The 21,051-nt window shown below is 41.7% G+C and overlaps 1 protein-coding gene across 1 annotated transcript in view; it reads left to right on the forward strand.

Moving 5' to 3' along the window:
* Positions 1 to 21,051, forward strand: part of CHD7 (chromodomain helicase DNA binding protein 7) — a 177,895-nt gene that overhangs the window by 85,772 nt on the left and 71,072 nt on the right. Inside the window, exons 4-6 of the mRNA XM_040354257.1 lie at positions 12,050 to 12,251; positions 12,608 to 12,739; positions 18,509 to 18,562. Coding sequence (XP_040210191.1) covers positions 12,050 to 12,251; positions 12,608 to 12,739; positions 18,509 to 18,562 — 388 coding nt within the window. The remainder of the gene's footprint in view (positions 1 to 12,049; positions 12,252 to 12,607; positions 12,740 to 18,508; positions 18,563 to 21,051) is intronic.

The following is a 21,051-nucleotide window of genomic DNA, read 5'->3' on the forward strand; positions in this document are numbered from 1 at the left end:
ACATTTCTACCTGTGTTCTGTCAAGTGTTTTTTCTTTTTGCCAAAATTCTGCTGCTCCTGGACTTGCTGGCAGGTAGTTTTGTGTGTGTGTTTTTTTTATTTCTTGTCACCTCTAAACGCCCACATGTTCTGACATGCAGGGGTGTTTAGTGACCCGAAAAAAACCTGCCAGAGGCCCCTAACAGTGTTAACAACGCTCAGTGTGCATGAGGCTTTATTATGCCATTATGTGTGTAACTCGCTAAGGCTTTCAAATTTGTACCTTAACCAGTTGGCACTCAGTGGTAAGACAGTGCTAACACATGAGGGAAATATTTTCTATATTTCGCTGTTTACAGTAAATTGTGTTTTTATTTTTTTGAGTTAAACAGTTTAAAATGAGGTGCCAGGGAGTACAGCCATTACATAAGTGTGAGAAAAGGAGAGGTATTTCCCAAAGAAAAAAGTGTATGTATATGGGTCAAGCCAAGTGTATCCCTCATGAAAGCAGACGGGAAGCACAAGCTTGTTATAAATTAACAGATGATGAAAGCCTCGGCGATGTCACCTGACAGGAACCCAATACACATGCAGACATGTCAGATGGGGCCATGCACTCGGGACCTTGAAGTTTGTAGTCGGCATGCATTGAACTTGGGATACAAAAGCCTCTTCCCCATGTTTTTTAAACATCCACATTTTATTTATTTTTGCTCCCTGCTTGGCCTTTCAACTAACAGAACAGGTTCTAAAACCACAATTCTGATCTTTTCAGACCTTTTTATATTTAATTTCATTATTATTATTGATAATTTTTTTTTTTTTAGAAAAAGTTTTAGGTTCGATTTACACGTGTGTTTTCAGATTTTCAGAAACGCTCTATAGCGCATTCATCGTGATTTCCTATGTGTCACATTCACATCTGTGCGTTTTTTAGAAAGGGCTAGACTCTTTTTGCCCGTAGCAGGTTGCGTTTAGTTCTATAAGCTTTCATGGGAATGCATAAAAAATGCAAGCAAAGCCTTTTTGATGCAGTGTGAAGAAACAAACAAGTGAAGAAACAAACATGTCAGAAAACCACAACTGTAACCTGTATAGGGTTGAACCACTAGTCATAGTAATTGTTAGTTTTGATATTTTACAATTTCTAGTATTTTATATAGGGATAACGTATTCTACTGCATTCACATCAGTTCCTTCTCCCCCGAGGAGCTCAATCTATTACCTACCACACTAATAAATCCATGGAGAAATCCCTCCTTCATAAGGGAGACATACAAACTCTATGCAAATTGCATCCACGTTGGGATTTGAACCCACGATCTAACCACCATGCTGCTCTATATTATGGGCTAATTTTGAGAATATAAAAACTCCTAGCAAACTGCACTAGCCTACTGCAGAGAGAACAGGGAAGTGGAGCAATCTGGGTACTTTGGGTTGTTGCACTCCCTAATGCAGCTGTGCCCAACCTTTTGAAGAGCAAGTGCCACTTAAGCGACTTGGTTACTGGTCACGGGCAAAAATGAGCGGAGTGGGTGGATGGCAGCCCACTTGGCTCTATAGAGCCCACTCTACTCTCAGCACACCAAACTCGCAGGTAATAGAAGTCAGTGCAGGTAACCCAGTAACCACTGCAGAATAGATATGCTCATATATACACTGTGATTTTAGTAATAAACTTACCTTTAATAACAGTATTCTATTCTATTTTATTTCATCCCAAAGCAGGAGGTAGTGGGCCACATCAGAGGGCTCCGCGGGTCACATATGACATGTTTTACTCCGATGAGCCACCATGCACTGCTCATAAACACTGGACTAAGAACCCTTTCACACTGAGGTGTTTTTCAGGTGCTTTTGGGCTAAAAATTGCGCCTGAAAACGCCCCCCCTGCACTAACAGGAAATAAAAAAAAAAAAAAAAGGGTCCGGCTAGCAGCATCTTTGGGGCAGTGGAGGAGCAGTGTGTACACCGCTCCTCCACTGCTCCTGCCCATTGAAATGGATAGTCACTGCTGCCAAAGTGCCTGCAAAGCGCTTCACAGTGGTGCTAGCCTTTATATGGGTGCCAAAGGGGTTTAAAAGCATGGTAAAACAGTAAATCACTGCTAAAACTAGCGGGGGTTTTACAGTCAACACCCCCCAGTGTGAAAGCAGCCTTACACTACCCAAAAAAGGCCAAACCAGGAGACTTTCCTCTGATGTGTATGGGAACCTATACTGCAATATTCAGCGCAATTCAAAAAAAAGTTGGGGCACTGTGTAAATTCTGCATTAAAACAGAATGTAATCATTTGCAAATCTTCTAAACCCATACTTTATTCACAATAGAAAACATATTCGGTTTTAAACAGATTTTTTTTACCATGTTAAGAGAAAAGTAAGGTCATTATGAAATTGATAGCAGCAACACATCTCAGATTGGGATTGGGCAATAAAAAAAAAAAAAAGGAAGAGTAAGTACTGTACTAACAAGCTGGAAGAACCTTTGTCTCGTAATGTTCAACGTAAAATTACAAAGACTTTTTAAATATATCATCTACAGTACATAATATCAGAAGATTCAGAGAATCTGGAGAAATCTGTGTGCAGGGGACAAGGCCGAAACACAATATTGGATGCCTATTCTCTTTTGGCCCTCAGATGGCACTGCATTAAAAGTGGGTATGATTCTCTGATGGACATCAATACATGGGCTCAGGAATACTTCCAAAAATCACGGTCTGTGAACATGGTTCGCCCTGCCATCCAAGAATGCAAGGTAAAGCTCCATCATGCAATGAAGAAGCCATATCTGAATATGATCCAGAAACAACACCATCTTCTCTGGGCCAAAGCTCATTGAAAATGGTCTGTTACAAAGTGGGAAAATATTCTGTGGTCAGATGAATGGAATTATTTTTTTTCTTTGGCAACCAGGAAAGCCGTATCCTCCAGACTAAAGAGGAGAGGGACCTTCTGGCTTATTGGTGCTCAGTTCAAAAGCCTTAGGCCCCTTTTACACTGAGAAGTTTTTCAGGCGGTTTAGCGCTAAAAATGGCTCCTAAATACCGCCTGAAAAACTCCTGTCCAGCAATCTGAGGCGATGCGCTGGCGGGAGAGAAAAAACAATGGGAAATTGCAGTAATACCGCTATCGGCCGAATTCCACGGCAATTCCAAAGGTATAGCGCTGCTATTTTTCGCGACGCTTTACCGCCACCGCACCTCCCGCCCCAGTGTGAAAGGGGCCTTAGTCTCTGATGGTATAGGGGTGCATAAAGAATGGGCAGCTTGTACATCTGGAAAGGCACCATCAATGCTGAAAGATATATCCAGGCTTTGGAGCAACATATGCTCAGGCAAGCTTGGGACAACATGCCTCACGAAATTCCAGCAACTGGTCTCTTCAGTTCCCAGACATTTATGGAGTAGTGTTAAAAGATAAGGGAATGCTACACCATGATATACTTGACCCTGTCCCAATTTATTTTTTATTGGGGTTGTACTTTGCCAGCTTTCTGTTGCTCTATCCCAAATTTTTTGAGATGTGTGGCTGCCATCAATTGCGAAATGACCTTTATTTTTTTCTTAACATTTTACATTTTCTCAGTTTTAACATTTTGATGTCTTCTGTTTTCTATTGTGAATAAAATACAGGTTGAGATTTATAAATCCTTTGCATTCCGTTTTTATGTAGATTTTACATAGCGCCCTAACTTTTTTTTGGGGGGAATTGTGGTTGTACTGAGAAGAAAAGCATTTGTCTTATTTTTTTTACAATATTTCATTTAGCATATAGCTTAGTGTTAAGTGCAATTTCTACCATTGGTACAATTTTTCAGTTTACACCCATATATAAGGCGTAACATGAAACACGGTAACCTTTGGCGACTCTGCACCCCTCCCTACTATCGGCATTGCATGGTGTTTCTCCCCGCAGATTGCGGTTTAGTTTTGGATTTGTAGCGTCTGTACATGGCTTTGCTCAGAGAGCTGCATCAGAAATTCAGACACGTGAATGGGGGAAACTACAACTCTCATCTGCCCACCACAGCAGAGGGATTTGTATTTCTCAGTGGAGCAGTGATGTCATGACACTTGTAGCCCATTGTAACCCCCTCCACCCCTTCGTATTGGGTCTGCAGGAACCTGAGCAATGCACCCATGTTCTACTGTTCGAGGTTGCAGTGCTTTGAAGGCTTCAATGCTAAATTTTAATAGATGCATATTTTCCATTTTTTTTTAATTATTATTTTGGGTGCATTTTTATAAACTTAAAAAAAAATGTGAACTGTGCCTTTTTTTTTAATATACTTGAAGGTTCTGCTCAGTAAGACGGACTGTTTTGCCCTTTAACGGCCATTGTTTACTTCCTGTTTTCATTATCTCTTCCTTTTCCTGAAATGGCCACATTCATGTAGAACCATTGTCAGATGTTCCATGCATTACTAATTAACATTAATGCCAATACTGGACCATTTGGCAATTGTTTGTTTTTTATCGGGTGTTCCCCCCCCCCCCCCCCCCCCAAGAATATGAATAAAGGATCTTTAATTTGAGCACAGTATGCACATTGCATGAGATATTCTGGAACCAGAATCTGATGTATTGTGTGCATTTAGAAAGTGTCCTTGCAGTCCTTGGTCCTAACAGAATAGTCGCTCATTGTCTGTCCTGGAGCACAGAGAGTGTAATCAGATAAGGATGAAAGGGAGGCTTTATACAAAATACAAGCAACAAGTTGTATATTTCTCAGGCTAGTCCCCAGTCACTGCAGGCTGCAATCCAATCCTTGGCAAAAAGAGGCAGAAGCCTTCCTGTTCCATTCCAGACCTATATGCTTTGTTATTGCAGCCCTAGATTACTGCTAAGACACCATTTTGTTGAGCTAAACTTTGTAGCATCTGCGTCTTTTGTCTTTATATTCTAGCGATATACTGTATGTCTTGCTCCTTGGTCACTATTTATTTTTATTTTTTTCTGAATTTCACATCCTCTGGCTTTCAGAAATATTAAAGTGCACTTTAGGAAAAAACGACCACACTCTGTTCATAATGCCTGTGTTTGAGATACACTGGGGGGTTATTTATCAACGTTTTCAACGAAGAGTTGCACATTTTTCGTTTTGAATCTTTTTTGTGTAAAATTGTGTGTAATGTGTTTTTTTTTGCACATAGTGTAAATCTTGGGTGAAAATGTTGATAGGCCCGATTTATCACACATTTGTAGGCACTTAAACTGGCACGCATTAACGAAAACATTTATAAAATCTATAGCACTAAAGTAGAACTACAGGCAAAAAAGTGTTAGATTTTTTTTTCTACATCTGTGTCCCATTGCAGAGATTTCTCTTCACTTCCTGTCCCATAGCCAAACAGGAAGTGAGGGGAAATCCCTGTAAATTAAGGGAGTTCATTGGCCCCCCCCCCCCCCCCCCCCAGGTCACCAGAACTAATGTCCCCATTGGATGATTTTCCCACTATTACTTTTAATTACTGTATAATGCTAAACGGGACAAATGGAGAGGGCGAATCTCTCCCCAATGGGGGCACATACAATGAAAACTGTAAAATGTTCTAATCTAGTGTTTCTCAACCCTGTCCTCAAGTACCCTCAACAGGCCATGTTTGCAGGTTTTTCTTCTTCTTGCAGACAGAGGGAGGAATGGTGTTGGCTGTACAGTGACTGCATCCTATCAGATGCTCATTTTTGGGGTATGCAGAGAGCTGTGGGTTCAGCAATTGAAACCTGATTGTGTGACTAGCATTTCTTCAGCCGTGTCCCCATCACAATAGGCAAAGGCAATCAAAAGTGTAATGTACCAGCTCCTTACCAGTGCAGCACAAATTCTAGGTACTATGGTCATGGTTCTTATTGCTCTTTTTCTGTGTAAGGGTTCTTTCACACGGAGCGGACCGTTTCTGGGTCCGCTCCGTGTGTCTCCGTCGGCTCAGCGGGGATCCCCGCTGAGCTGTCGGCGGATAGGGCGGTCCCCGCACACAGTGCAGGGACGGCCCTGTCTCGGCTCCGTTCTGCCCTATGGGGAACCGGATGCAGACGGACCGTCTGTCCGTCTGCATCAGTTCCGTTCCGCCGGATGGAAGAAAAATAGGGTTTTCTTCCGTCCGAAAACCGGATCCCGACGGACGCGGACGCTAGAGGATGCTCCATCCGCTAACGGACGCGATCCCATAGGGATGTATTACAAGTCCGTTAACGGACTTGTAATAACGGACAGGCGGAGCGGACGTCTGAAAGGGGCCTAATAGGAAGCTAAAAACTTCACATCTTCCTAAAATTGTAATTCTGAAACGCCCTGTGTTGCGATTGAACATGTACTTTTTTGTAGGACGTGCAAGGAAACGTCTGACTGGCATAAATCCCATATCACTTTATTATAAGGGAGCCCCATGGTGGCGGTCTAGCCTATACACCAGATTTATCACACTCCTTCAGTCGTTTTTCATTTTGCTATCTGTTAACAAGCTGCACAATTACAGCCTTTTGCCTTTGTTATGATTGACATAGCAAGCTTTTATGAGAGTTTTTATATAATGGTTGCTGTTTTTAACCTTCATATGACGGAAATAGGTTTACTTTCAATTGTGCTAAATGAGTAACGCTTACAAGTGGTTTAGCTTTCAGTGAAATTTTTTTTTTAAAAGATCTTTTTTTTTTTTTTTTCGGAAATATATAATGCACTTCGTAATGACCCGATTATGACAGTAAAATGCATACCACTTATCATACTTAACCTTCAGCCTTGAACGTTTGCTCGATATTATGTTGTGCTGGATGCTTTTAGAAGGGATTTTTTGTAGTTTCAAAGAAAAGATTGTTTGTAATTCCTGCCATTAATACAAAAATACTCAGCCATCGTGTGGTATTTATAGAGTGCTGCGCAAATCTGCCACTTTTTTTTCTTGAGTTTTACAATAAATGATCTCCTATTCCTCACATTGTGCATTGGCGATGACCACATACTGGATTCTGTAAAGGCAAATTCCACAAAACATCAATGACATCTAAGCTGACCTCTTACCATGAACTTGGTTTTAGGACAACCCTTTATAACCTTGGCCAGTAGCAGCTTTCCTTGTGTGAGGCCCAATGAGGCTGCAGGGGGGCAGGCAGAGACTCCATCTGCCCCCTCCTGACTCATGGGTCACCCTATAGCAATGTGAGCAAACTGCAAATTATTTTGTGACCTAAGGCTCGGTTCACTCATTTTTGCTCACAAGTTCCCGTGTAATGTTTTTTTCTTTTTTTTCTTTTCTTGAATTCGCACCTAAACTGGACCCGAAATCACAGACCCTTTTCAGAAAAGAACCGCGGCTTCCCCAGACATGTGTGAAGCCGGTCCGATTTCACATGTTGTGCAAATCAGATGCTGTAAAAAATGCGTCTGATACACATATATGTGAACCGAGCCTTAATTGTGCAATTCTGTGGTTCAGGTTGCCCGATTTAACCAAATGTAATCAAGCATTGTGTCAAGGCAGCCAATTTGCCTTCCTAATGCTCCTAAAGCAGCACCACACTGCAAATGCGCGTAACGAAGAGTACTGCAGTGCAACTGTGCGACTCCAGCCCTTTGAAACTATAAGAGAAAGGGCACCTTTCACACTTGTGTGACTTCAAAGTCGCGTGATTTTGCTACGATTCGCGGCCGGGATTTTGCAGCGATTTTCAGGGACTTCCTGTTAAGTGCCATTTAAATCGGACCAAACTAGTGCAGGGACTACTTTGAAGTCGGAACGACTTGAAGTCATACTAACATAAATGGTTGTCATTGGAAATAATGGGAAACGACTTGTCATGCTGCTTTGCCATCACAATCGTGGGACAAGTCGTAGAAGTGTGAAAGGGGCCTTAGACAGGCGTTCTGTAACCATTTTGTGAGCAAGTTGCTGTTTTTTTATAAAGCTTTGCTGCATCCATTAACTGAGCAATAACTTTTCTGGCCAACATTGTGTCTGAGAACTAGGAATGTCCACAGAGTTGCACGTTCCTAGTTCTGTGCTGCAAAGTGTTTGTTACCCTAACATTTCATATTCCTGATATGTGTCACCATGTACTTGTATTAAAAAGTATCCCGTTCTTTGTATTTTTTTCTTTGTGTGAAATGCCTAGCGATTTTGTCAGTTCCCCTGCTTTCCTGTTGTGGTGGCACATTATTCTCAGCGTGGTCCGCCTGCATGTCCTCCATTGGGCAAGGCTTTTGCTGACATGGCTGCACAGTTTTACGGTGTACTGCTGTTTCTCAGTATCTCAAAAAATTTGATTATTACACAAGACCAGTAAAACTTTTTTTTGCAACTGGTTCGTTTACTGACGTTTTTAGGCCTTCAGACGCCAAAGTTTCCGAACTGTCAGACCCTAAACGCGGTAACTCATGTTTCATTTATAGGTGTTTTTTTCATTTCTGGCCATTAAAAAAAAAATATATATATATTCAAATGCTTCTAGACGCAAATGCGGCATGTAAACGCGGCTAAACGGACGTTTTAGACACTGGTTTCTAGCTGTCAAGTTAAATCGTCCAGTAGAGGTTGAACATCGTCCCGTGTACATGAAGCCTTAACGTCCGTTTACCAGCAGCAGTGTACATGCACACTGGGCTTAAAAAAACGTCTGTTCTCTTAGGAGTAAAAAAAAGCTCATATAGAGCATTATTTGTACAAAGTCTAGATGAGTTTGAGTTTTTTTTTTTCCTGCCTGAGGTCCCATCAGAAACGCAGTCCAGAAGGGTTTTTTATTTCTACCTCTAAACATTAACCTCAATATGCCTCTTAACGTCCTAATTTGCGTGGACACATAGGATAAGATTGAGTTGCTTCTACAGGCAGAACGCAAAACTCCTGCAGAAGCAACAATTTTTAAGCCAGGGTGCATGGAGCCTTAGTGTGCTTTTCTGATCTTTTTAAACTTTTTTTTTTCACTCTGTTTGAAGAATTAGCTTGCCAGCCTTTCCATCTGCGACATGAGAAGCCAGAAGTTGTAATAGATTTTGTCAGGAGTACATCCACAGTTGGGAATGGGTTATTTGCTTTCATTCCGTCATTGCTCCCAATTACATGGTTTATGGTATTGAGCAATCGTGTCCCTGTGGATGCTGAATGATCATTAAGAAACGCGATGATCATCAAACAATGCTTTTGTATTCCTGAGCTACAAATTCATTGTGCTCGATGTTCATAAGTCAGTGTGGCACATAATCCCGACATAGGGAATGGAATGAAGGTAAACTATTCAGACCATTGGTTTTATGTCCAGCTACATATGTGATCGTTCTTGCCATACACTTATAAGAGTGGACTGTGCCTGGCAAGTGATGGCGAAAAGAAGCATTTTTCTGTCAGTAAGTGACAATTTTGTGCTGTCATGGGGATGCATTGGACAAAGTCCTCGCCTCTTCTTCTGGTCTCCAGCTGCTTTCCCAATATTCACAAGTAGGGAAGCGCGCCTGAATACCTTTTTGCCTTGACCTAGTCCTTAATTATTTTTTCAAGACCATTTAGAGTTTTGAAAAAACACAAAGATTTTTACAGACCCAAGGAGAAGCCAGGAGTTTTACAGTAAGGCTCCTTTCAGGTAGAGCAGCTACTGCTCATCAGGGGTCTATGAGCATCTGCTAATCGGACCAGAGCAGACTGAAGTGACATCCGTGTCCACTCAGTTTATGGTGAGCAATCATTGGCAGACCCAGCTGATCTCTATGGGTGGCTGCGTGTAAACAGATTCTGCTATAGGTAGATGGATGTAAACAGACTCAAGTGCATTTACACCTGCCTGTCCATAGGGGAAGCATGAACCTTCCGATAGGGTCTTCCTAAAAAACAGACAGGTAGACCTGATCAGAACACCCATTTGAAAGGGCCCTATGGGGTGTAGAAAGTAACCAATACGAAAACAAGGTGCTTCATAATAAAAGAAAAAAAAAAGCAAAGTGTTTCTCTTATAGAATACATGGTGTTTACTCCACCAGTAACTCACTAAGGATAGGACAAAGCCAGGTTCAGGTCAAATCTTCCATACCACCTAGCATCTCAAGTCGCCTTGGCCATATCGGTGTATGTTAATTTAGGGTGGTGTTGGAGACCAGAGCTTCAAATAACCCCAAATTCAGGTAAATTGTACATTACTCCAGGGTTTGACAAATTTCCTTGGAATCTAGGAGCCAGCTAAAGTTAGGAGCCAGAAAACACACCCACGTCCCGACGAGCTTGCGCGCAGAAGCGAACATACGTGAGCAGCTCCCGCATATGTAAACGGTGTTCAAACCACACATGTGAGGTATCGCCGCGATTGGTAGAGCGAGAGCAATAATTCTAGCCCTAGAGCTCCTCTGTAACTCAACATGCAACCTGTAGATTTCTTTTAAACGTCGCCTATGAAGATTTTAAAGGGTAAAAGTTTGTCGGCATTCCACGAGCGGACGCAATTTTGAAGCGTGACATGTTGGGTATGAATTTACTCAGCGTAACATTATCTTTCATAATATAAAAAAAAATGGGGATAACTTTACTGTTTTTTTTATTTTTTTAATTAAAAAAAGTGTATTTTTTTTCCCCAAAAAAGTGCGCTTGTAAGACCGCAGCGCAAATACGGCGTGACAAAGTATTGCAACGATCGCCATTTTATTCTCTAGGGTGTTGGGATAAAAAATATATATAATGTTTGGGGGTTCTAATTAGAGGGAAGAAGATGGTAATAGTGAAAAATGACATTAGAATTGCTGTTTAACTTGTAATGCTTAACTTGTAATACCAACGGCCACCACCAGATGGCGCCAGCTCACACAAGGAAGAGCTGGGGACTTCACAAGGCCGCAAAGCCGAGGCCTCAATTACCGGACATCACGGGGCCCCCTGTGAAGGGGAAGTGGGGGGCCTAGTCCGCCGCGATCCTGGGGAAAAGGCGCTCTGCGGACTATGCCGAAGCCGCGGCCTCACCTAAAACATCCTGCCCGCAGCAATCCTGGGATCGCGGCGAGCTGCAGGCAGGATGTTTTAGGCGAGGCTGCGACTTCGGCCTAGTCCGCGGAGCGCCGGTCCTATGGAACAAAATGTATTTATTTTTTTGCCCACCTTCCAAGTCAAGTCGCCAGGACACTATTTCTAGTCGCCCTGGCGACCGAGATTTGACGAGCCCTGCATTACTCTATTGCACTCCAGATATGTGTGTGGCGACAACCAGGTGAGGAGTACAAAGACAAGTGTGTCTTGCCTACAGTCATGGTGGTGGAGTGTCATGGTCTGGGGCTGTATGAGTGCTGCCGGCACTGGGGATCTACCGTTCATTGAGGGGACCATGAATGCCAACATGTACTGTGACATACTGAAGCAGAGCATGATCCCCCTACCTCCAGAGACTGGGCCACAAGGCAGTAGTACAACTTAATGACCCCAAACACACCTCCAAACACAACTCCAAGACGACCACTGCCTTGCTAAAGAAGCTGAGGGGGAAAGGTGATGAACTGGCCAAGCATGTCTCCAGACCTAAACCCTATTGAGTATCTGTGGGGCATCCTCAAACGGAAGGTGGCGAAACACAGGGTCTCTAACATCCACCAGCTCAGTGATGTCATCATAGAGGAGTGGAAGATGTCTCCAGTGGCAACCTGTGAAGCTCTGGTGAACTCCATGCCCAAGAGGGTTAAGGCAGTGCTGCAAAATAGTGGTGACCGCACAAAATATTGTCACTTTAGGCCCAGTCTGAACATTTTCACTTAGGGGTGTACTTTTGTTCTTGCTTTTTAACAATCTTGCTATGGATCTTCTTAACAACAGAAGCTGTGATTAAGAGGGATAAGGAAACCTTAATATGGGAGCTTGATTTTTCAATTGGATGAGATGGCAGCGATCTCTAGCAGACTTCTCTTGGTTCCCCTAGGCTTCCACTAGACTTTTTGTATGCTCCTTGTCATAGACCACTCATATATCATGTTTTGATTATTTCCTGTATCCTGTTTGGGATATCTGTTATATTTTGCTTAATTAAAATATATATTTCTTACTGTGCAATTTGCATTACATGATTATCATAAATTAACTACAGCTTTTCTTTTATATAAATTTCTAGTAAGTCTGATGCTGAGGGAAGTGCACAAAAGAAGAAGGTTGTCAAAGTAAAGCCCGAAGGTGCTGAAAATGAAGAAAATGCAGAGAAATTGATTACTACTCCACCCCCTTCTTCATCATCACCACCACCACCAGCAGCACCAGCACTAGCATCACCAGTAGCACCACCAGCCCCAGAAGAGGAGGATGACTCTGGAGTACAGGTAAATGACACACGGCAAGTTTAGTAACCACAGAATATAGGTGATCTGCAGGCTCTTCATAATCACCATTCTATCAGGAGTGTACCATAAGTTACAGAGCCATCAATGGCAAGCTAAACATTTTAAGATGGACATCTCCAAATATTTGCGAAACTGGGAAAAAGTAATCTTAGATTATTTGTACTGCGCTATTTTTTTTTTTTTGCTCCAAGTGTCCCCTATGTTCAGTTCAACACCCAAAAAAAAAAAAAATACATCTCAGTAATGCTACTGATTGAGCTACAGGACTTTTTTTAGTGAAATGTAAGTATTCATGTGTCATATTGCTTTAAAAAACAAACGCCTTTTATTTACAGAAAAGGCGATCCAGCCGACAGGTTAAAAGGAAACGCTACACAGAAGATCTGGAATTTAAGATTTCAGACGACGAGCCTGACGATCTTGATGGAAGAGACTCGCCTTCCAATCTGTCACAATCCGAACTGCAGGTAAGTGGCCCTCCCTAACACCATATAGCTGTTTTGATGGCAATCTCTCAATGTGACCAACCTTGTTTAATTTACGAACAGTTGGAATTTCACAATCTTTGTTTTTAGCTATTGTAAATCAAATGAGTGAAAATTTAAAAAATACGATTTCTGGATGTTGCCATTTGCTTCCATTACACACTCAAGGAGTGCAAATCTATAATTAATATAATTAACCAGAATGTTTGCAGGTGTTTTCCTTTATTTGGCCCTTATGGGAAATTGTTTCTAAATCTGTGCTATTGAGTATTTGATTGTTATGGTGAAGCCATCCCCTGCTGCATCGTGCATACATCATGGGAGGTCTGTTTATAAAGCTTAGTGGATTTTTTTTTTTTATGAATGTTGCTGTATTTGTGCAACTTTATTTTTTTTGTAATTTGTACAGCTTTTTTTTACCTACTAAAGTACAAATGTGTATTTCCCATAAGAATGTTGTGTCCAAAGACATTGTTTTTATTTGTTGTCTATTTTTTAGTTTACCATTGAAGTTACATAACAGCTGACTGTAAATGTTTTTTTTACAGTCATTTTAGTACATTTTATACTTTAAACAAAAAAACGAATTAAATATATTGGCTAATGACAGGTCTTGGGTAAAGAAAACCTTTCAAAAGAAATAACTTTTAACATCATGTTATGGTTTATTTATTTTTTCCCCAATATGACATGCACAGGCTAAATTATTTGAAATTTTCAGTGTGAAAAGACCTAAAGCAGATCAGGTAGAAGTGCTTTAAAAGACAGTGTTAATGCGCAAAAATAGTAACAAATGCCTAACATGCTTTGATATTGCAGTAAGAAATCAGTATGGATGTGATGCTAGTATACGGGATATAAATATATCGAAAATACCTCATGAAGTGGGATTGTATAGGCAACGAATAAAATTTTCAAAAATATATATGAAAAAATAACAATTTATTACAAAAATAGTTACAACATGTACAAAAATATCTCGAGCATTATAGGAATATACATAGTACAAAAACAAAACATGGATGATGCAGATACTGTCCGGCATACGGTACCATCACCATAAGGGAGGTAAAGTTGTAGCTGAAAGGCCGACGCGTTTCGAATGCTACGCATCCTTCATCAAGGCATAAAACAAGTATTGCATCTAGAGTAGAGCAAAAAATATTTTAAATACATTCACATTAAATCATTGTATTCTCTCCATTGAAGTGCAAAAGCACATACACATCCTCTTCCTCGAGTAGGGAAAAGGCATAATTCACAATGAAGAGGACTCACCTATTGCTTAAAAAGCTCCACGCCCAGGAGTGTGGGGCAGAAGGCCCCCGGGTGTTCAGGGACGCCGATGTCTCCTATGGCAGGTTGCACCATTTAAAACAAATCCCCATTTGAATGTCACTCATAGAGTGGATAGAACCAATTGGTTCAATTTGGGTGGTGTTTTTGCAGTCCTATATAAAGGAGATATATCAAAGACTTGTGTCAAAAATAATAACCCAGCATTTGAGCCTCAAAAAACTGGTTGGGAATTGTATTCCAAACCGTTTATGGAAAACTCACCACCAGTAGTTTGAAGTCTTTGTATCCAAAGAAGGGGAGAGCCGGGTGCAGGTAAATCCTGAAAAGATTTGGGTTGCCCAGACAGATTCCCCTTGGAGAGGAAAGACAGCTCCTTGTTCTCCTACATATGGAGAGGGAATGACACCACCCAACCCTCTTGGCCCTCCTTAAGTACTTACCTTAACTGTATTCAGGTGCTGTAGTCCTCCCCCTCATCACCCATCAATTGAAACATGTTATTCCTGAGAAGCCATGTGTGGCTCCTTATTGTTTTCAAGCAAACCGCCGCTGTTACAAGGCGCATTGTAGCGCCGTCATTCAGTGTATACCGATCCGCGTCATTCCCGGGACCGGAAGTATCGCCGCGGCCATTTTGGTAGTGGGATTCGAGTGCCAATCGATTCACCGTTGTGAATTGCCATTCGATTGCCACTCGAATGCCACCCCAATGGGATTAAGTTGTCACTCGACTCGCCATCGCGAATTGCCATTCAATTGCAATTCGATTGCCATACAATTCGCCCCCGTAGCCATTTTATTGGTTGGTTAAATCAGGGATATCTGAAAACCTCTCAGCCGGATCCGGAAGTTCCCCGGCGGCCATTTTACAAAAGGGCATAGACCTGAATTGGACGTTTGATTGTATGTCTTGTTAGAGAGTAGCAACTTGATTGAAAAGGGTGCAACTATAAGGGGTGATAGTAGGAGGATAAAAACGTTCAAAAGATGACCTTGATCACAGTTTGAAACAGTCATCATAAGGGCAAAATCGAGCCCAAGTTTGTGTGTGTTATGGTAGGCACTATTCTCCTGTAGTTCTTGAATGAACCACTGGGAGACCTTTGGGAGAAAAAAGCCACAGCTGCCTTCTATATCTACCCAAGGGGATATGACTATCCCCCTTTTCGGTAAATTTGATGACATTTGTACCCAAATTTGTACCCAAATGTCATCAAATTTACCGAAAAGGGGGATAGTCATATCCCCTTGGGTAGATATAGAAGGCAGCTGTGGCTTTTTTCTCCCAAAGGTCTCCCAGTGGTTCATTCAAGAACTACAGGAGAATAGTGCCTACCATAACACACACAAACTTGGGCTCGATTTTGCCCTTATGATGACTGTTTCAAACTGTGATCAAGGTCATCTTTTGAACGTTTTTATCCTCCTACTATCACCCCTTATAGTTGCACCCTTTTCAATCAAGTTGCTACTCTCTAACAAGACATACAATCAAACGTCCAATTCAGGTCTATGCCCTTTTGTAAAATGGCCGCCGGGGAACTTCCGGATCCGGCTGAGAGGTTTTCAGATATCCCTGATTTAACCAACCAATAAAATGGCTACGGGGGCGAATTGTATGGCAATCGAATTGCAATTGAATGGCAATTCGCGATGGCGAGTCGAGTGACAACTTAATCCCATTGGGGTGGCATTCGAGTGGCAATCGAATGGCAATTCACAACGGTGAATCGATTGGCACTCGAATCCCACTACCAAAATGGCCGCGGCGATACTTCCGGTCCCGGAAATGACGCGGATCGGTATACACTGAATGACGGCGCTACAATGCGCCTTGTAACAGCGGCGGTTTGCTTGAAAACAATAAGGAGCCACACATGGCTTCTCAGGAATAACATGTTTCAATTGATGGGTGATGAGGGGGAGGACTACAGCACCTGAATACAGTTAAGGTAAGTACTTAAGGAGGGCCAAGAGGGTTGGGTGGTGTCATTCCCTCTCCATATGTAGGAGAACAAGGAGCTGTCTTTCCTCTCCAAGGGGAATCTGTCTGGGCAACCCAAATCTTTTCAGGATTTACCTGCACCCGGCTCTCCCCTTCTTTGGATACAAAGACTTCAAACTACTGGTGGTGAGTTTTCCATAAACGGTTTGGAATACAATTCCCAACCAGTTTTTTGAGGCTCAAATGCTGGGTTATTATTTTTGACACAAGTCTTTGATATATCTCCTTTATATAGGACTGCAAAAACACCACCCAAATTGAACCAATTGGTTCTATCCACTCTATGAGTGACATTCAAATGGGGATTTGTTTTAAATGGTGCAACCTGCCATAGGAGACATCGGCGTCCCTGAACACCCGGGGGCCTTCTGCCCCACACTCCTGGGCGTGGAGCTTTTTAAGCAATAGGTGAGTCCTCTTCATTGTGAATTATGCCTTTTCCCTACTCGAGGAAGAGGATGTGTATGTGCTTTTGCACTTCAATGGAGAGAATACAATGATTTAATGTGAATGTATTTAAAATATTTTTTGCTCTACTCTAGATGCAATACTTGTTTTATGCCTTGATGAAGGATGCGTAGCATTCGAAACGCGTCGGCCTTTCAGCTACAACTTTACCTCCCTTATGGTGATGGTACCGTATGCCGGACAGTATCTGCATCATCCATGTTTTGTTTTTGTACTATGTATATTCCTATAATGCTCGAGATATTTTTGTACATGTTGTAACTATTTTTGTAATAAATTGTTATTTTTTCATATATATTTTTGAAAATTTTATTCGTTGCCTATACAATCCCACTTCATGAGGTATTTTCGATATATTTGTAGTACTATGGGATGATGGCAACTACATGCTATCATATGTGAGTTGGTTCTTTTTTCCTTTTAGTATACGGGATATATAGAAATGTGTTTTATTTTCCCAGTGATAGCAGGCTAGTTCTGGAGTGGTATCAGCGTGATTATCTGCCTTAGCAAAGGCTTAAAGAAATCTCCTGAAAAGCAAGCTGTTCTTTGAACCATCGCAGCCTATTACTGTCCATCCATTCCTGATTCAACAGTGCTTGCAGCGATTGAGTCAGCACAAAATTGCCTTAATAGAAAGCACTGGGATATTTTACAACCTGTGCTGCTGAGGATTCAGTTTGTCTCTGCTAACCAGGGATGCTCTGCTTTAATGTGCTATTCATTACTCTGCACATTGCACTCTTAACTCTTTTTAGAGTCTTGAGTCTTCCCCCCTTGATATTGATTGGTGGATAGTGCATAGTATCGAAATGAAAACGCTCCGCTTTATGGAAAAACACCATGTTAATATTAACTGCTGCAGAACCACTTAGAATTAATCAGAACTAATCATTTGACAATCTATTGCTATTGAATTTATTTTGCAATATTTATTACATTCCTTGCTCTTTTTGTAAAATGATTGTATATGAAATTATCATCAATGCGCTGAGCCTAACTGAAACGACTTCCTTGTGGTATGAGAAAGGGGGGTGGCTGGGGATTCTTTTGGAGCCATTCGCTTGGATATTATTTGGTTAATGCTAAATTATTTCGGAATACATTGTTGGGTGTTAAAGCAGTCGAGCGGCTAACATTTTGTAAACTCATTTTGCTTCAGTGAATGTTACCAATTAGGGTGGATTGAGGATTAATAAAGGGTAACACAGGGACAAGTTTTATTGGAGAAAAGACTCGTCAGGTCTGTTTAAAGCGGGATTAAACCCAAAAACAAACGTTACACATATGTATCCATCATATTGGGAAGACTTTGGCTGTGATCTATTAAGACTATATGCCAACAAGTGTGTTTGTTTGTGGTTGCCATTGCATTTATTAAAGTTGAACACCAGTGCTAATGGCTGCATGCACTAGAGTCCATCCACAACAAAATGTATCTTTACTTTTTCAGTTGGGTCTGAAAGTAAATGCAACCAAGGAGAGGTAGAGTTTGCCTCTCCCTCCAACCACCACCATCAAGGTCTTTGTTTTCCATGACCCAGGAAGGAAGATCTTATCCAGGGAGTTGCTTACTGGTTCAACTTTCTGGGGTATATTTGCAGTATATTCCTATGAGGAATACAATAGGGGGCAGTTTATATCTGCATTGTGGTCCATTGGTGTATTCTTATTTGGAATATATGGTGGTTGCACATCTAAGATTGGATTGGAAGTTGAGCTAACAGCAGAATGTCTGAGTATGTAGCTGGAGATCTTCCTGCCGGTGTCCGAGACACAATACGGGCCTAACAGGGGTTTGAATCCTTCCTCACCTTGTCCAAAAACCACAAAGACCAGACATTAGGTGTAAAGTTTTCATGTTTACTCACCCATAACTCTGTGATCTGCCAACCCTGCATGACTTTGTTCTCATAGTTCTACCCTACATGATGCCTACACTTTAACTAAAACTCTTCTCTGGTTAATTGTTCTTTTAGGATGAAGGACCTGTTGTGGAGAAGATAATGAGCAGCCGTATGACAAAGAAACTGGTAATTGTTTTTTTCTTTATATTTTAAAAACATGTTTAATGTCAGATTTGTGTGTTGAGATCTGCAGCAGACAGGCGTGTTTTGGGCAGCACAGTGGATGGTGCTTCTGCCTTGTAGAAACCAGAACGCTACCTACATGGAGTTTGTAGTTCTCTGGGGTACTCCGGTAGATAAATTGGCTCTAGTAGGTGTCCCTATGTATGTGATATGGGACCTTGGATGGTAAGATTCCCTCAGGGCAGGGGCTAATGTGATGAATGCACTATATATAAATTGTCAGCACTATATAAATACCTGTAATAAAGTAGATTTATTTCCTGCGCACAGTAAAATGTCTCTTCTTGGTAAAGTCACCAGTGAATTGTTGGGCTGTATGCTTGTCTAGTGTCTGACAAAATGGCTGCTGTGCAGTATCCAAGCATAGGACTCGTGCTTCTGTTCGCTGTTCATGTTGTCTGTATAGCGATATTCCCCGAGGGGGCTGTGCATTTGCTAGTCTTTTCTTCATAGCTTTGTTTTTGACAATCCTATATCTCCTATTAGAGTATTTCTTCTTGGGCTAAAATTGTCAGTCAAAGCTTTTTAAACAGTTTGCACATTTGAATAGAGATTACAGTTTAGTTGTATTTTATTATTCACACTTCATTTCTTTCCTTCTCACACTTTCTAGATGCTTAACATGTATTTACCAAATATACATAAAATAAGGCAGGTGCTGGTGGTAAACAATACGGTGTGATTTACACGTGTGCTAGCTTCTGTAAGGGCACCTTGGTAAGGCTCATCTTAATGCAGCCAGCACAATTTCCTACTGTTATTTCCACTTTATTTTATTTCTCTGGATCAACCCTTCTATTTTACTGCAGTTTTATGCCTGCAAAACTACCCGGCTGGGTAGATTGACCCACTCTGTGTCCTGGGGACCAAAGTAAAAAGTAATAATAAACCCAAAAGTGTACATTTGTCACTAGGACCAGAATAGGTGGGAAAATCTTCCAATGACTATTCTGGTGTTTAGGTTTCCTATTGCTGCATATCCAGGACTGAAAGTGTGGTAAAATATTACCCAACAGAACAAAGACCATAAAAAATAAATTGCCTTGTTTTTAAATCCTTTCTACTTCTCCAAAACCAACCCAAAAAGCAAAACTGGCTATTCATACTTTAAAGTCCCATCTCCAGGCACAAAAAAAATCATTGTCGAGCACATCATACAGGGATATACAAGGTAATACTGACATATAATCACACACATAGGTTGGACTTGTGTATTTTTTCAACCTCACCTATGTACAGCAACTATATGTTTTGTTGGCAGAAGAGAAACCCTGTCAAGATAGCTTAAGGCCCCTTTCACACTGGTGCGGTAGGTGCGCTGACGGTGTAGCAACGCTATTTTTAGCGGCACTGTACCGGCGGCATTGCGACAGTATTCGGGCGCTAGTGGTGCGGTTTTAACATCCGCTAGCGGGGGTTAAAAAAAGGGTTACTAGGTTAATACCACCCGCAATGCGCCTCTGCAGAGGCACATTGCCGGTGGTATTACCTTGGTGTCCCATTGTTTTCAATGGGAAGGAGCGGTAAACACACCGCTCCTCTCACTGCTCCAAAGATGCTGCTGGCAGGACTTTTGGAGCTGTCCCGCTAGCGCTTCGTCTTAGTGTGAAAGCCCTCGGACTTTCACATTGGGACTGCAGGGCAGGAGTTTTTCAGTCGGTATTTAGGCGCTATTTTTAGCGCTAACCCGCCTGAAAAACGCCTCAGTGTGAAATGGGTCTAATTCTACAGCTATCACATCTGTTCTTTTGCATGTGGGGGAAGTCCAGTTCTCACTCTACATTTATGCCTCCTCAGATGTAAGCACACAGGTCTTATAGATCCCAGCGCTACAGTCATATCTCTGACCCCCCTCTTCCTTTGGCCATTCCCTGAGCATAGCCTGGGAATAACCTGGAGGGGAAGGGTGCAGAGATGTGACGTAGCCCTGACGTCTATAAGACCTGTGTGCTTACATCTGAGCAGGCTTGGTAGAAGCCTCAGTTCCCTCCCCCTCCCAATGTAAAAGAACATATTTGACTGCTGTACAAAAAAGCCAAACGACTGGATTTTTTCTGCCAACAAAATGCAACTGCTGTTTTTTTTTTGTGTGTGCCCGAAGTCGGGCTTTAAACATCTGAGAAGCTTCTGATGGAAGCAGCCATTCTCTCAGGTTGCATACTAGTTCTGGGGCAGTAATGTTGAACCTGCTCAAGTTGTCATCACTCCAGATTTAGTATGCAGCCTGGAATAGGAAGAATGGCTGATCTTCGATTAGAAGCTTGTTGGATCAACTAGAAATATGTTAGCATATCTCATCGGGCATTCGAGACACGTTACAAAATTCTAAGGGAACAAAAGAGCAAAAAAAATGAATCCTCACACTTTAGTTGGCTCTAGTTGTATTCGTTTTGCCAGGATGGAGGGTTTAGGGTTGAATAGTGCACTGTCCC

This window comes from Rana temporaria, chromosome 5 (assembly GCF_905171775.1).
Source record: "Rana temporaria chromosome 5, aRanTem1.1, whole genome shotgun sequence".
NCBI lineage: Eukaryota > Metazoa > Chordata > Amphibia > Anura > Ranidae > Rana > Rana temporaria.